The sequence below is a fragment of the Maniola jurtina genome, chromosome 22 (assembly GCF_905333055.1).
Source record: "Maniola jurtina chromosome 22, ilManJurt1.1, whole genome shotgun sequence".
NCBI lineage: Eukaryota > Metazoa > Arthropoda > Insecta > Lepidoptera > Nymphalidae > Maniola > Maniola jurtina.
Window position 1 is genome coordinate 10,950,355 of NC_060050.1, and position 17,039 is coordinate 10,967,393.

A 17,039-nucleotide genomic window follows, 5' to 3' on the forward strand; every position below is an offset into this window, starting at 1 on the left:
ACATTTAATTTACACCGTTTACTATTGAATTTTTTTTTTTGTGAATTCGACTTGTGATTTGAATAAATCATTTCTCCAAGCGAGGAATTGAGTTATGTGTCTATTTGGATATTGTTCATATTTAATGCTCCTACGGAATAAGATGATAAATTAAATAATTACAACTTGAGAGAAAAATTGAGGCAGGAAATTTGAATCAATCAATATTCGTGACCTACAAACCGGATATCCGGCGCCTCCATACACGTTGTCTCTAGTTCTCGAAGGAATAGAGACCGCAGCAGCGTTTCTTTCTTTTCTGAACAGGCGCAGTCCGAGAGAACTCGCAAAAGGAGTAAAAGGCTCCTACATAACCTGTATTAATGTAAGTACCAGTGCACCTATAATTCTATAGCTAGATTGCGAATAATTTGGGTCGATCTTTGTCCCTTCGGTGTTGAATTTGGTAGAATCACGCGATTTTGCCGTAGTCCTTGCTGAGTCATACTAAAAGGTGTTATCTTGTTCAAATAAAAGGAAACACGGTTTCTTGGTGTTCTGTCGACGTTCCCTACGTTTGTCTAGTGAGTAGGCGTTGCTTAAAACAATTCATTTTGTTTTATTGTGAAAATGTACAATTTGGTGCATGTAGGATACATAAAAGGGGCGATGACCCCCTGACGTATACATAACGGGCCCACAGCACATAGCATCAATCTAATTGCCACGTGTTTGTTTCAGCAATATATTGTATGAGTCAAAAGGTAGAAAAACCAGTATTATCGGGTCAACGGATCAAGACCAGAAAAAGAGGTGAGTTTTTTTTTTTGGAAAATCTTGTTCATTTTCGCCATTTCAGCACGAGGTAAAATTAACGTTCGCATAAAGATTAATTATTATTCGTCACGCTAAACTTAGCAAATACTCACTGTGATTATTATGCTATAAGTAAAACGCCAAACGTAATTATACCTAGTACAGGTACACTCAAGTCGCGAAAATTCTGTTCGATTTACAGTGAAGTGAAACCGCGCGAAAACGGTATTATAAATTGCATTTTATATTTCCATGAATGCATACAAACAACATTGATATACAATTTCAAAGATACAAACTTGTTTGAAGACAGTGTGGAACTTGTTTTGTTATGTAGATTAATAGGATAAAGGTACCTACCTAACAGGTTAAAATTATAAACCGACCTAAATTATTATAACAGTGCAAAAGCATGGCATATCAAATGCCATGCTTTTGCACTGTTTCTGACTTTTTACCCATTTTATATTTTCAACATGAACAAAAATTAAATATGTAACAATTTAAAATTATATCCAATAAAATTCAGTGCTCATTTAATTTGATTCTTAATTTTTTATTTAGGTTTTTAAAGGGAACTGTTTGACTTTCTGGAATAAAAAGAAGCCTTATGTCCTAGGGCTGTGAAAAGATAACAGACACAGACAGACACACTTTTACTTTAGTTTGGATTTAGTATCAACACCTTTTCCAGATAAATATGTAGGTATATCTTTGTTTTTTGATTATCGATGATTCTCAACCTTGTTTGTCAGGTATTTGGCAATGCATTGGTTGTTTGTTCAACTGTAGGTATTGAAATCTCCTTAGCTGGCTATAAGTCATGCTAACTAGGTCAGCCTCAAACATTGTTGCATTCTTTGATTTTGAAGTTGTTTGACCTGAGTTTTTTTAGATATTCTGACTCCAGAAGAAATAAGAAGTATGTACTTAACTTACTAATCACACTAATATTTCGAAGGCGAAAGTTAGTGTGTATGTATGTGTATATGTTTGTTACTTTATGACGCAAAAATTACTGAAGGGGTTTGGCTGAAATTCAGAATGGAGCTATTATATCAAACCCTGGATAAGAACATAGGCTACTTTTTATTCTGGAAAATTAAAGAGTTCCTATGGGACTTTGAAAAACATAAATCCACGCGGATGCACTCGCGGGCGTCAGCTAGTATCATGAATGCAAAAGTATGTCTGTCTGTCTGCTAGCTTTTTTCACGGCCTAACTGTTCAAACGATTTTAATGTTTGGTACAGAGTTAGCTTAAATCCTGGGGAAGGACATAGGCTACTTTTATCCCAGGAAATCAAAGAGTTCCCTCCGAATGTTAAAGGCCTATCCATTTAACCGATTTATATGGGTACAGAGGTAGGTTGCATTCCGGAAATTTAAATAGTCAACTTTTACGGCCTGACCTCTCATACCTCTCTGATGGCTCTCATACCTTTTTCGATTGATGTGTATCGAAGGTGGCTGGTGGTACGTCTCGGGCTCGGCACGGTCTAGCATAAATAGTCCCTAAACCTTCCTATTGAATAGCTCTATCTATTGATGAAAACCACACTAAAATCTGTTGCGTAGTTAAAAACATGTAAGCATACGACTACAACAGAGGGACAGACTGCGGGAAGTTTATCCCATGTGTAGATAGATAGATGTACGTAAATCGTCCAGTTGGATACTAGTTTCACTTATCGTTAGTATAGATTTTCTATTTATAGTATACCAATCACCATTATTATAATTAGGTATATTAGATGATGGCCGCGACATCATTCGCGTGGATTTAATTTTTTAAAATCGCATGGGAACTCTGCTTTTACGGGATAAAAAGTTGCTTACGCCAATTACCGGGACGTAATCTACTTCTGTACTTTTCCTCTGTAACTCTGTACCTTTCATCAAAATCAGCTAAACAGTTGGGTCGTGAAAAGTTAGCAAACAGACAGGCACACTTTCGTATTTATAATATTATATAATATTAAGTATAGTATGGACTAGCTGTGCCCGCGACTTCGTTCGCGTGGAATAGTGACTTTTCGGGCAGCGTGATTCTTTAAATTGACATAACTTTTTTATTTATGAACCGACATGAAATAAACATTAAATGTTAAGTGAAGCTTACTACAATATATTAGTGAAAACCGTATCTAAATCGAATAAGCCGTTTCTGATATTAGCGTGCACAAACACACAGACAAACAGACAAAAAAAAATTAATTACAATTTCGGGTTCGGCATCGATATAATAACAACCCCTGCTACTTTTTTTTTTAATATATTTCCATTGTACAGACACCACTTTTCTACAATTTTATTATATGTATAGATTTAGTTTGGACAGTGCTAAAAATAACCCTATTTGTAAGTCAGTGGGTAAAGTAGTATCAAATGCGTGAGATCAATATCATTGAAAGTAACGAAATTGGGTCACTTCCAAGTCCTACTTCCCCGTTTGGCAACTCCCGAGGGTGCTTTGAAAAGTGTACCAAGCGTTAGATACACGTATTGTACGCGCGGTCACAGAATCTAAATACGGTAATACAAACTGTATTTTATTTTTAATTTATTAATTATTATTATTATAGCAAAATAATCTACAGCGAAATATTGCAATAAGTTTCCTTAACAATAATTACAGAAATATGGCCAATTACAGATTTTCTCGAAAAATTAACAATTTGTATCTGCGGTGACATGTGCAATGTTGCTCACAAACACGCGAGGGGATTTTTGGAAATTTTATTTACAAAAATCTTGAACTTTTCATTGTGGCCCGAAAACCGAAATACCAAATTTCATAGATATAACTAGAAAAATGACGGGACTTTCATCCCCAATTCCGTCCCTTGGGGGTGGAATTTCTAAAAACCCTACGTATTTCTTTATTTTAACTAAAAGCTCAAATTTTTTCATACTTTTATACAAACTTTCATCCCCTATTTAACCCCTTTAGGGGTTGAATTTCCAAAAACCCGTTCTTAGTGGGTGCAGTATGTTTTAATAGGAACCTACTGTCAAAATTTCATGTTTCTAACACCACCGGTTTTATAGGCTGTGCGTTAATATATCAGTCAGTTAGGACTTTGAATTTTATAGATATAGCTATAGACTTCTTTCATACTTAGTATGGGCGCCACATCCAAGTTTCCTGGTATAGTAACATCGACTTAGTAAGTGTAATTTACATAAAAACAAGGTGTTGTCATCAGACCATGGCATTGGGATCGACTTTTCATTAACACTTCCTTATTAGATAACACGATTTGATGTAAAAACTATGCCTACAAATGGCCTACAAGGAATCAAGTACACGTTGAATCGGTTGACAATGGTTGGCCTTGCTCTTCCGCCTTTATTGGCAGAGTTCTTTTGGGGCCGTGCAGGTCCTTAGATCTCTCTTGGTATTACGTCGCCCGTCTCCGGTCTTTGTGATCGCCGCCATTTTTTATTAGGGTTCCGTAGTTTAAATATCCTCGCCAAGTGGCCGCCAGGTACGGTACAGCAGCACTTTCTTATATTGGCAGTTTTTTTCGGTCCTTAATTTTGGGACTGTCTAGGTCCTTGGATCCCAGTATTGTGTCGACCGTCTCTGATTATTGTGATCGCTGCCATTTTTAGGGTTCCGTACCCAAAGGGTAAAAACGGTGCCCTATTTATGTCACTCAGCTGTCTGTCTGTCCGCGTGTCACAGGTCTCAAGTTCGTAGACGAAATTCAAAGTTTAAATTTCAAAATATTTTTATTTAATTAGTCTTTTATAAGTACCTTTGAATCGTCAAAAGCATCTTCCACTGGTTTGGAATGCCTTTCCTACCGAGAAGAACCAACAAGCAACTTGGCGAAATGAGTCACAAACCTGAAATTTTAGCATTTGGTGTAAAACATTGACCTAAAACCAAATATTGGATAAAAAATTTAGACAGAACAGACAAACAGCAAAGTGACATTAATAGGGCTCCGTTTTTACTTTTTGGGTATGGAACCCTAAAAAATCACCAGCAACTTGGTAACCGGTAGACCCCCTGTCCTCTCTCTGGGTTTGAGCTCAATTATTGGTTCCTTGTCACCCCTAGAATATCGCCTGTCAAAAATTACATTGAATTCTATCCACTTGATCTAAAATAAAACGTTCGTTACACATTCCTCTCTAAATCATTGTAGGTATTGTTTCAGTCAAGCGAATACAAGATTTCTCTTGAGCACATAAGTAAATATTAGATACGACACGTGCAGAAAAATATAATCGCTCACTAAATAATATTATGAATAAAAGATAATGTAAATTGTAGTGATTTACCAGTACAGAACGCTATCTTGGCTTAGTACAGGTTTTTGCGTCTCGACAACGTTGACAAACTTCGAGTATCGAAATACGAAACATCAGTAAACTGGATTTAAGACACTTTGTTTAAAAAAATAAAATAACACCTATATGGTACTTCCCGTTGATCTAGAATCATGAAAGGCAGGTAACAATGTCTTATAGCACAGGTAAAGGAAAAAATCCGAAAACCGTAAATTATATATTTATGTTTTCGGTATAATTAGTTTATTAAATCACATCAAGATGGCGCGGTCCTGCATTAACTTGCAACTTTTTATTACACTGGTTTGATATTTCTTGTACGATTCGCTCTTGACCGGTTTTTATTTTCTTTATACGAATTTCAGCCTTAGTTTCAGACTTCAGTATAATGAATTAAATAACGCTAAGTTTGAATTACTTTCGATTCTTGAAATCTATCGACGTCACGTCGGAGAAAATGTGCTACTCGTGCTAAAGGTGCTGATGTAAACATGAATTGGCACGCCTGTACAATATAGCTTCAACCTGACTGCAATTGACACGTTTGATTACAATTTATCGTGCTTATGGCTATGAATTATTATTATTATCTATCTAAGTAGGTACATGAAAGGAGAAACTGGTTGACAGGCATAATAGCAAGGTATCAACATTCAACAGGGTGATTCGTTAGCTCAGTGTCTATAATTATAGCCACCAAGTTCATTTGACAGTGGTTGGTTCTACATTGCTGATTCACTGAGTGATATTAAAATAATTTTTGATTGAAAACATTGTTGAAAACCTTCAATGGATTCAAAATAAATGTCAAATGAGCTCGATGGATTTACAAACAAAAGTTTCCATATCGCGCTTCCAATACAAACGTAGTTATGTTATGTAAATATTTGAGCCAGTGTATCTTTAAAACTCACATTTTAACAGAAATCTGATAAACATTAATATCTATCTACATTCTACTAAGACGTGTTTACAAAATTGCATTGAGTTTGATTGTTTAATATTCAAATGAGAACCAAACTACGTTTGTATGGAGGTACAAATAAACGCTTAAAAGAATTATGGCCAGTTTTATGTATACTCCCTTTCATTTGATACCAAAGTACAAAAGGCTGCCCGGTAGAGATTGCTCCAAGCAATAAGGCCGCCTTTGCACACAATTGTTTTTTCTGTTTTCTTCTTTCTGTGTTGTGTTCTTTTACATGTGTTTTTGTGTGCAATACCTAAAGTGTTCTATATATCTATCAAAGTACAAAATAATAATATAAATGTAACACAATATTATAATGCATCCCATAAACATGATAACCCTCACTTTACCGCATTCAGCCATACAAGAGTACCTTCAAGGCGAAATATACGATACGTCGTATAATTTTACTAGCTGCATTATAAAGAGTATAGACCCGTGAGGTTATCGCTAAGCACCTATTGGAAGGTCAAAGGTCAATTGTGACTCATAACGTCCAGAGCAGAGATTTTTGAACTTTGGCATCTGTGGCATATAAAATCCATTTTAAATTCTGAAGATTAGATCGAAAGATGGATTTACGCCAATAAGTTATTTAACAACGTTGTTTATTTGTCGAAGATTGTGTGGTGGTTTTTGATTTTAAAAAAACGTTTAATTTTTTTAATGTGAGCTAAAAGCATTAAAAAAATCACCCTCTAATTAATTTTTTTTCCACTAGTTTTTTTAGATTAATACTCTCGGATAACCTCTACCGGTTGCACCTGTGTTCTTCACGTAGGTTTTGGGAGGGCAATATAATAATCCACTAAAATAATGAAATAATACCTGCTTTGCTGACTGACGCTTGTAATAAGGTATCTAAACTCAGCATAGTTGTCATTCCCCCGGCCGGCGCCGAAGTGTCCGCCCCACATCTGCCGTCCGCATGGCGTCCGCGAACCCGTTAATCAACTCGCCCGGATAACATTGACGCTTTTTAGGGTTCCGTACCAAAATGATAAAAAGGAGCCCTTATTATGGTGTGAAAAGAGCAACCGCCGAGTTTCTTGCTGGTTCTTCTCGGTAGGAACGGCATTCCGAAACAGTGGGACGATTCAAAAGCACTTGTAAAAGTTTAATTGAATAAAAATACTTTGAATTTGACCATGGTGTGTCACCAATAACCACGAGCCAAAACAATAATGTGTGATGTAAAAAATAAAATAAGAGAACAGAAATTGAGGTGGGCCAGTCACATAGTAAGATCCAGGTGCTTCCTCCATCAGTGAATTAAAGCTTTATTTATTGTGTGACTAAGGCTGTCTGTCCGTCTGTTACAGCTGCTTATTTTTATATTGTATAGAAAAAAATATTATGACGAAGTCGCTATTAACGCGATTTTTTATATATCAGTAATAAAACTACAAACAAACTTAGTTTTGCAGTCCCATGTAGAAAGGGTAGATAGGTATGTTTTTTTAAACGGTAGAAATAAGTATTTTATTTCTTTCCAAGCTACGGAACTCTTGGTGGGCGAGTCTGATTCGAACTTGGCGGTTTTGTCATGTCACACCATATTTTATTCTTGTTGTTAACTCACTAATGTCGCATTATTTGAAACATTTCATAAGTATACTACAATATTAAATGTTAGGATGGTGATTATGCGATTGGAATTTATAAGTCACTTTGTATGAAGGGCTTCGGTCGTGCCTAGTTACCTAATAATGATGAACGTGTTCTGAGTACGCATATCAATCGATTGCGAATGTTAAGCAAGCAACCTTGATCTCTATTACGGTAAAATGACAGCTACAATGTCACGATCGCTATCACCTATTTGGTTGACGCGCGCTAACTAAGTATTGGCTACAATGCGTGGTTGCAACAGGAATACCATAACTACCAATACCAATACCATATAAGAATACCAGTCACAGCTGTAATGATGATTGATGCAGTTTTTCCACAATCATAGTCTGAATTGATATGTCTAGCACTGAATGATAGTCACCGAGCTCATTTGACATTGATTGGTTCTACATTGCTGCTTTGCTGAGTGATATTAAAATAATTTTTCATAGAAAACCTTCAACAGATTAAAAATAAATGACAAATGAGCTCGGTGGCTATCATTCAGTGCCAGACACCAGGAGCTGGGCTCAAGTTGCCTCGATTAGCACGTGAGGCCTTCGGTCACTAACATCCGATGATAACTGTAAAAAAAAATACGAAAAAAATATAAACCGACATAAACACAAAAAAGTTAAAAATAATTTAATTGATTACCAAATACATGCATACAAGAGTTAATGTAGTTCTATAATCGCATTTTTTCCATCTCCATCTCGCTACTGTAACTCGTAGGGTTTCTCCGTGTAAATGTCTTCGTTATTTGACTGTATGAAGTAACTTATTAGCCTGTGGCACATACATAACGCAGTTTATCCGATTGTTGCAGATGAGAAAGAGAAGTACGACCCGAGCGGGTTCCGCGACGCTTTGGTCGTGGGGCTCGAGCGCGCCGGCGGAGATCTGGAGGCGGCATACAAGTTCTTAGACGCGGCCGGCTCCAAACTCGACTACCGCCGCTATGGCGAGGTCATATTCGACGTTCTTATCGCCGGGGGGCTCTTGCGTGAGTAACCCTTCTGCAGTCCTCTCCAGGGTATATTATATACCTTATACAGGGTGTTTGGTAATAAGTATATAATGACGACACGTACCCATGCTACTTTGATCTGATAAATACAATGCTGAACTACAATGACGAAATAAAATTATAAAAATGTCCATACAAAATTTAAATTTTTTTTATGTCCAAGTTTTCATGATCCTAACGTGCCCTAACTCACTGAGATCGTTGGCCATGGCCTATCTAAAGATGGCCAAAGATCTCAGTGAGTTAGGGCACGTTAGGGTCATGAAAACTTTGACATATATTTTTTTTTAATTTTGTATGGAATTTTTTATAATTTTATTTCGTCATTATACTTCAGCATTGTATTTATCAGATCAAAGTAGCATGGGTACGTGTCGTCTTTATATACTAATTACCAAACACCCTGTATAGGGTGAAACGCGCCATGTAGATTTGATTTCAAAATCAACTTCTTTCAAAAAACTTCTTTGGTCAGTTTGATCTTCCAAGGTGTGTTGTAAGAAGAAGTGCATTATCCGCAAAAAAAGTTGATTGCGCAATAGCTGAGAATCAGCAGAAATCGCTAGTGCCACCCAGTTGAGATAATTTCTCTATAAATTCCTTAAAATTTTTCCTTTTAATTTTTTTTTATATTTCCTTAAAATAAAGTTTTACGATATCTTAAATTCCTTTAAGATATCGTAAAACATATTGGTAATGCACACAATACTACTCCAAGTAATTGTAAGACCAGAAACCGTGAGAAGGTGATTTAGATTCTGTCATGTACTTGTGTTTATAATGATGAAACAATTAGGCTAGAGTCCTGAACAACTCGTGTTGACAAAAACCTTTCGTTCGTTTTTAATCTGACAACTAACCAACAATATGTCCAAATGAATCCCTAAAGACATGAAATAATGACCACTTGTCGTCAACAGTGCCCGGCGGCTCGGTGTCGATGGACGGGGAGTCACCGAAGACCAACATTTGCATCTTCAGCGCCAGCGAGGATATGGAGACTATGCGCAACTTTGAACAGGTATGTCTAAATTCAGGGTGAGATTTAAAGAATAAAATGTGGTTGAAATCCGGGTCGAAGGACCATAAATAGCTACTTAAGTCTTGTACTTGCGGTTGAAGTTTTGTTCAAGAGGAGGGTGTTTGATGTATGAAATAAAGGGTTTAAAGTTTTGCCAAGTAATTTTGAAAGAAGTTTTGGACAGGGGGAGGGTTTAGAGTATGAAAGATGGTTTAAATCTGGCTTGAAGGACTATATTTAAATAGATTGGGTTTAAGTAGTCTTGTAGTTCCAGTAAAAGTTGACTTTAAAAAAATTTAATCATACATTAAAACAGTAAAAAAAATTGCTTCGGTCTTTGGAATAGGTTGCCAATCGATGTTTAGTTCCTTTATATGAAATTGAAATTGGTATAGCTTTTTGAACATCTCTTCTAAGTTTTAATGAGGGCAAACTAAATGATGAAAAAAATGGCTAGAGTCCTGAACACTTATGTGGACAAACACATTCTCGTTCGTTTTTAATGCTGATTTATTAATAAAAGAGGATCACCTTTGAACAATTTTGTTTGGACAGCACTGTAAGCAAGAATGCGCCTGTTGCAGGTATTCGTGAAGTTGATGCGTCGTTACAAGTATCTGGAGAAGATGTTCGAGGAAGAAATGAAGAAGGTCCTCGTTTACCTGAAAGGATTCGAACCCTTGAACCGCATCAAACTGGCCAGGATGACTGCACTGTGGATTGGTATGCCAATATTTATACTCATTATGAAGAAAATATATTTATTCTTGTTGGTGTCACAGGGGGAAACACACAAATTAACATTTTCATCTGTAACACCACCCCAAATGGGTACAGGTGGATGCGTTGCATCATATGTGCGCCAACACGTATTAAATGCAGGGCGCTGATTTTTCAGCTGTGACTTGGGTGACGTCATTAGAACTGAAGGTAATAATAGAAAAACACTAGTTCCGACGGAATCCATGAAAACAAGCTCAGAAATACCCATAACATTAATAGTTGGGCAGGAAATTGATAGAACTTATGATATTCTTTCGTCAACTGTAGTTCTTTGATTTAGCTGGTTGATTGCGGAAAACTGCATCAATCATTATTACAATCTCAATTGCTGTGCAATAATACATTGTAGCCAATGGTGAGCGAGCATCAACCAATCACAGGTGATTGTGATTGTGACATTATAGCTGTCATTTTATTGAGTTATCAAGCCCCTGATCTCATGAGTCACTTTGACTTTGCCCAGAATTAAGACACTGCTAAAACGAGACACGTTACACGTTATACCACTGGCATTAATGTCTCGTTTTATCTGAAACTTATGTCTAAGCAAAGTCAAAGTGCGTTTTATATATATAGAGTATATTTAAGCATAATGCACACGATTAGAGCCAACGCGTGCTTTTGACAGCCGCGTTGGTGTCGAAGTGTGCGAAATTAACTTCACAGCTTCGTCTTTGGACACTGTTTATACAGTGTTCCTACTGACTGGCTGTGGAACAAATTTACTCTTGAATATGTCCACGGCGTTCATTTTAGCTTAAAAATTGTGATTATTGCAATAGGCCTGGTGTAGCTAGTTGTGTAGCGTTTGCGGGTTGACTTGTCTGTCATCCGCGTCCTGCTAGGTTAGAAAAAAAGGAAGAAAAAGCCTTTAAGAGGATACAAATACGAAGATGGGCGGTGTGTGGTCCCAAAATGTACTCTACTCAGCCTTTGCTTGATGCCTTTGGAGAACTTAGGCATAGCCTTCCGTGGAGCCACAAAGGCTTCAGAAGAGTAAGATGTAGTAGACGCGAAAAGTTTTGTTCTTAATCCCCTGCAGCCCTCCTGAAGTAGTTTTTCTGTGACCAGGTAACGGTTGCGTGCCGCCGTCGGTGCTGCTGGTGCTGGTGAACGAACATCTGCTGAAGGACAACCTGGCGCTGGACTTCGTGCTGGAGGTGTTCGCCACGGTCAAGCAGGAGCGCGGCGTCACCTCGCTGGTCACCGCGCTCAAGAGGGGTCAGCTGGAAGGCAGGTGTGTACTGACGTTTCCCACTTCTGGGACAGCTGGGATGCACGTGTGTACTGCATACAGAGATGTTGCCATTTTTTTTAAATTATATAGACTAGCGCTTGGCTGCAATCAGACCTGCTAGCAATTGATGATGCAGCCTAAGATGGAGCGTGCTTGCCTAGGAGATGCCTATTCACTCTTGACTTGAAGGTACCCTATATGGAAGGTAACCTATAAGGGTTCCCTTCCACCTATAAGGAAGGTACCCTACCCTTCCTTATAGGTGGAACGGAAAACTGATACTGATAGTCATACTACCATTTAAATCATTAGTTCCCAAAGTGGTCCCCTAGGAGTCCACGGAAGATTCGACAGGGGTCTACGTTGGCGTGACACAAAAATCGGGGTGCACAATTCATAATCGGGGGTCCATGAAAATTTATCTGCTTTCGATATTGAAGAACAAAAATATTGGGTCGACTTTACCTATCAATGTAGGAATATAGGCTCGGCGACTGTTACTTGTAGAAACTTGCATATTCCATATTTATTTTTGACATTCACCCACAGCAGAACTAGTTAATTAATCAAATTCTCAACTCCTTTTTCGAAAACTATTAATTCGTGGATTGAACTCAGTCGCAACGCAAAATTCTTCCATAGTTAAATTTAATCTTCACATTTTTCGTCAAGTTTTGGGAATATGGTAGAAATGCAACTGCAGGGGGGTCCACCAGAACCAGCTAAATTTTGGAAGTGGTCTATGAGAAAAACAAGTCTGGGAACCTCTGATTTAAATGGTTGGTTTTGACAAAAGTATAAGGCTATCTTGTTATATACCCCAACAGTGAATTGGTGGTTTTGTAAATTTTAGAAGCCACATATTATGTTGGGGTAGAGAAACGCTACATTGTACTGGCACTTCGCTTAATTGGCGAGGTGTCATTAATGTTGCAACATTTCCTTTTTACTTACAATTTTTTAATGTATTTTCAGTTCGGATGTACCATAGTCCATAATCACTATATAAATGGTGATAGCCTAATGGTTAAACGTTGGCATTTTATTCAAAAGGTCCGGACTCCGTAATTAGATCCTGGGCATGTATATCTTACTTTTTGTAGTTAGGTACGTTAAATATCACTTGTTTTAACAGTGAAGGAAAATATTGTGAGGAAACCTGCATGCCTGAGATTGTTCTATAATGTTCTCGTTGGTGTGAAGTCTGTCTCACTCGGTCAGCGTGGTGAACGATAGTTTTAACACTTTCTCTTTCTGAGAGGAGATTCATGCTCAGTAATAGGTTGGTGATGATAGCACCCCTATTTGGTGATTTTTCTTCACCGCCATTTTGTTTTATTTCCAGGCTGCTAGAGTTCCTGCCTCTGAATCGTCGCAGTGAGGAAGTTTTAGCCTCTTCCTTTGCTTCGCGCGGCCTCGCTGAATTACTAAAACTACATCGGGCTCAAGCCTCCCAGGTAAACTTATACCAGACAATGGCACACAAATCGATAGTAAATGCAGCATACATGTGGTTTAATACTTACGGCATTTGCACAGTTCGCTCTTACGACTTCCCAAGTAATCTTATTATTTATTATTCAAAATAATATTCTCGTGTATGTACTCAAAAACGTCAAGTATCTTACGAAAGACTAGGGTCCAGTTTAAGAAATTAGCTCTAGTATTGACTAAGTTGTGAGTAATAGTCGATACTAGAGCTAATTTCTTAAACTGGACCCTTTCAAGTAAAGATTTTTATATAAACCTGTGAGGATGATACTGCCATTGGCGCAGTTAAAATGCTATAAGCCTATGTTGTCTTATTAGTTTACAAATTGCGAAAAACCATATTAAATTTGAATTTTGCGGGCAGACCCGTCGCAACCACCTTAACACTTCGCTCACCTATCGTTTTTTGTAGGAGGCGCGTCGGGACCTGACTCAAGCTCTGCTGGAACAACTGGCTGACGAGCGGCCCATCCGAGACCTCATCGTGGACCTTCGCGAGATGGCCCAGAGACACGCCATTCCAGACCACGAGGTCGTCGCTATAGTGAGTGACACTTTGCTATGTGCTCCGTAGAAAAAACTTCGTTAGCGCGATTCAGGATTTAGAGCAAAATGAAAGATCCTGTGACGACATCTAGTTTGTTTGTTGTAAGTTACTTCGTCGTGGCGTGCGACGGCTGCAAATCCTTCGTATGAGTTCGAGTTGGAGATGAATTATTTCACAGGTAGTATGTGAAAAATCACGTCAAAATCCTTTTCATTGTTTCTGCTACTTAGTAAGCCCCTAAAAAATCATGAAACAAAATCTCACAATGTTTGAAATGTTTTATATACTCCCGCTTCATTGTTAAAATGCACGGTCTCGATCCGTGCTAAGACGCTAAATAGCGCGCAGGCAAGAACATTCGCAACGCTGCGTGTGTGAATTAGTTCTTCCAATGATGAAACCTGATGACGAGTCGGAGTGATGCGACTTGACTTCGCGAGCTTGGTCTGAATGAGTCTTTCAGTCTTTCCAATGCTTGCTTATTCTACCGCATTGTACTGTCGATATGGCAATCTGAGCTACTCAAACCACTAGCCAAACTACTAATTAGTGGAAATTTCGTTGAAAATAGTATTTTTGTCGTAGATCTGGCAATGCGTGATGTCGCGCGGCGAGTGGAACAAGAAGGAGGAGCTCCTGGCGGAGCAAGCCGCTAAACACTTGCGTCACTACACTCCTCTACTGGCCGCCTTTGCTCAGTCGGCTAAGGCGGAGACTGCATTACTGTCTAAGGTAAGTTTTCTAGTACGATGGTACAGAACGGAACCCCTCGTGTGCGAGTCCGCCTCGCACTTAACCGGTTAAAAAAAATCCCACACTGTTCAGTCATCTGTGAATAACATATACACAAACATGTCATAGTAATGCGCTTACGTGGGCAATTTTTTAAGCAATTGTTGCTCGGCAACACGTATGGATCAATCTGGAGAAATTATTTCGTATATCATAACAGAAACTTTCAGGTATTGCTGGGTAATACAGTGAATTTCTTCATGTGGTCGTGACGTCATGGTTGACTAAATAGCCTGGAATTTTAATTGCCCATGCAGTCTGTTTTCAATGCTTGAACATTTTTGCCCGCTTATTGTTTAAGTTTCGTGCGCGCCAGCCTATCGATACGAGCTAAAACGCTAAATAGCTCGCGAGCGAGAACACTCGCGTCGCTGCGTGTTAACTTAGAGTTAGTTATTAAAATTGTGTAAATTAGTTCTTAAAATGCACGGCCTCGATCCGAAAGACGCTTAATAGCGCGCAGGTGAGAACACTCGCATCGCTGTGAGTGTGAATTAATTCTTCCAATGATGAAACCTGATGACGAGTCGGAGCGATGCGACTTGACTTCGCGAGTTTGGTCTGACTGAGTCTTTTAGTCTTTCCAATGCTTGCTTAGTCTACCGCATTGCACTGTCGATATGGCAATCTGAGCTTTATTTGTACTATTCATAAGAATCCCTTTGGGTTTTCAATGAATAATAATGAATTGTTGAATTCTATGAATTCCAGGTCCAAGAATACTGCTACGAGAACATGAGTTTCATGCGTGCCTTCAGCAAGCTGGTGCTGATGCTGTACAAGAGCAACGTCATCTCTGAGGAGGTCATCCTCAAGTGGTACCGTGACCCTAACTCCAGCAAGGGCAAGATGATGTTCCTGGACCAGATGAAGCGCTTCGTGGAGTGGCTCCAGAACGCTGAGGAAGGTGACTGATCAAGTCTTCATTACTATTTAGTAGTATACTTGCTTTTTACCCGACTACAGCAAAGCAGAAGGGTTGCGATTTTAGCACTCTATGTATGTATGCTTGTATCCAGATTATGTGTGTTCCACCGTAGCGCCTGAACTACTGGCCCGATTTTGATAAATGAGGTGACAATTGATTCGTTGTAAAGTTATACGAAAAATTTACCTAACGGATCATCAAAAAGTGGGGGTCTCCAAAAACTTTTTTTTGCTATTGTATTGAGTGCGGTGTAAAATCAAAGAAGAAGAAATTCTGAGTTCATGAGTATAAATAAATGTACTACAACATTAAAATGTACCAAGCGGCAGAAAAACACTAGTAGTATTTCATCATTGATTAAGATGATCTTAGTAGGGTTTTAGATCTCAACTTTTTCCTTAATTTGTTTAAAAGATAATACAATCGCAGAAACGTCGGAGAAACGCGTAAACGACGCGATTAAAATAAAGTACTTAATTGATTTTATTTTTCACAGAATCTGAAAGCGGCGAAGACGAAGACTAATTTTAAGGGCAGCGAGTGAGACTGAACACATAGCGCCGTCCCACACCAACCATAACCGCAACCATAACAACCCGCAACCACAACCCGCAACCGGCGACAACCGCAACCACGCCGCGGCCTCACGAACAATACATTACAATATATGTACTATGCAAAACTAAATAAGGGGCATACAATGTTGATTTTTAAAACCAATCGAGTGTTGTAAACTTATAAGCAAGTCATCTTTTAAAAAACTAAAAACGCGACTGCCCTGCCAAAAATCGAATTAAAAAATTCATATTTGAAATTGGCGCCATATTTTGTTTTTTTTTTTTTGCGAAAAAATATATAGCCAGTTACTAAGGATGATTCTTGATAGTTTGATGATTTTTTCTTCAGTGATTTCAGAGGTGATTTTTCACGAAAAGTGAAAGTTTAAATGGATTATTTTAAGTTTATCAAATATTATGTTTAATTGTTAATCATGTATTTAAAAAAAAGAGAAAATCACAGATTTATTTTAGTACTGGTGGCCCCTTATTTCATTTTGATTAGTATTGAAAAGTAGGTAAAATAAAAATAATAAATGAAGTCATAATAATAATCGTAGCACACATCGACAAGTCGGGACGTTTTCTACAACTGTATATTATTCATCGCTAAAAGTAACATGTTGAAATAAACAATATTTTTTATTCAATTTTTTTAGTAAAATTCAAATAAATGGTGGCAACACTCAATTTGGTATTTTATTTTATCATCCCCGCTCCCCGCTGCTACCTAATTGATCAGCTGGAATATGGAAAGCTTCATCAATCATCACTTCCTGGAATACTGGAATATAAATTTCAGGCAGTGAATTTTTGTATTCCTGCTGAGACGCTAGGAATTAACAATAACTAGGTGATGCCCGCGACTTCGTTCGCGTGGATGTAGTTTTTTAAAAATCCCGTGGGAACTCTTTGATTTTCCGGGATAAAAAGTAGCCTATGTGCTAATCCAGAGTATAATCTATCTCC

General features: G+C 38.0%; 1 protein-coding gene across 2 annotated transcripts; it reads left to right on the forward strand.

The window, feature by feature from the left end:
- Positions 1 to 90: 90 nt before the first annotated feature.
- Positions 91 to 16,760, forward strand: LOC123877030 (protein krasavietz). 2 transcript variants are annotated; one of them, XM_045923535.1, is made up of 11 exons: positions 91 to 364; positions 721 to 792; positions 8,514 to 8,690; positions 9,635 to 9,735; positions 10,320 to 10,458; positions 11,590 to 11,755; positions 13,101 to 13,212; positions 13,659 to 13,790; positions 14,379 to 14,525; positions 15,297 to 15,492; positions 16,010 to 16,760. In XM_045923535.1, the coding sequence occupies exons 2-11, from the start codon at positions 732 to 734 to the stop codon at positions 16,036 to 16,038; spliced, it is 1,260 nt and encodes a 419-aa protein (XP_045779491.1). In that variant the 5' UTR covers positions 91 to 364; positions 721 to 731; the 3' UTR covers positions 16,039 to 16,760. The 2 variants fall into 2 exon arrangements, with proteins under 2 accessions (XP_045779491.1, XP_045779492.1); XM_045923536.1 differs by lacking the exon at positions 91 to 364 and adding an exon at positions 448 to 563.
- Positions 16,761 to 17,039: the final 279 nt, after the last annotated feature.

Bases quoted from the DNA above. Each gene is read 5' to 3' on its own strand.
- LOC123877030 (XM_045923535.1), top strand. From the start codon at position 732: ATGAGTCAAAAGGTAGAAAAACCAGTATTATCGGGTCAACGGATCAAG. The intron at 13,791-14,378 runs GTGAGTGACACT...TTTTTGTCGTAG, and splicing joins ACCACGAGGTCGTCGCTATA to ATCTGGCAATGCGTGATGTC. The intron at 15,493-16,009 runs GTGACTGATCAA...TATTTTTCACAG, and splicing joins GCTCCAGAACGCTGAGGAAG to AATCTGAAAGCGGCGAAGAC.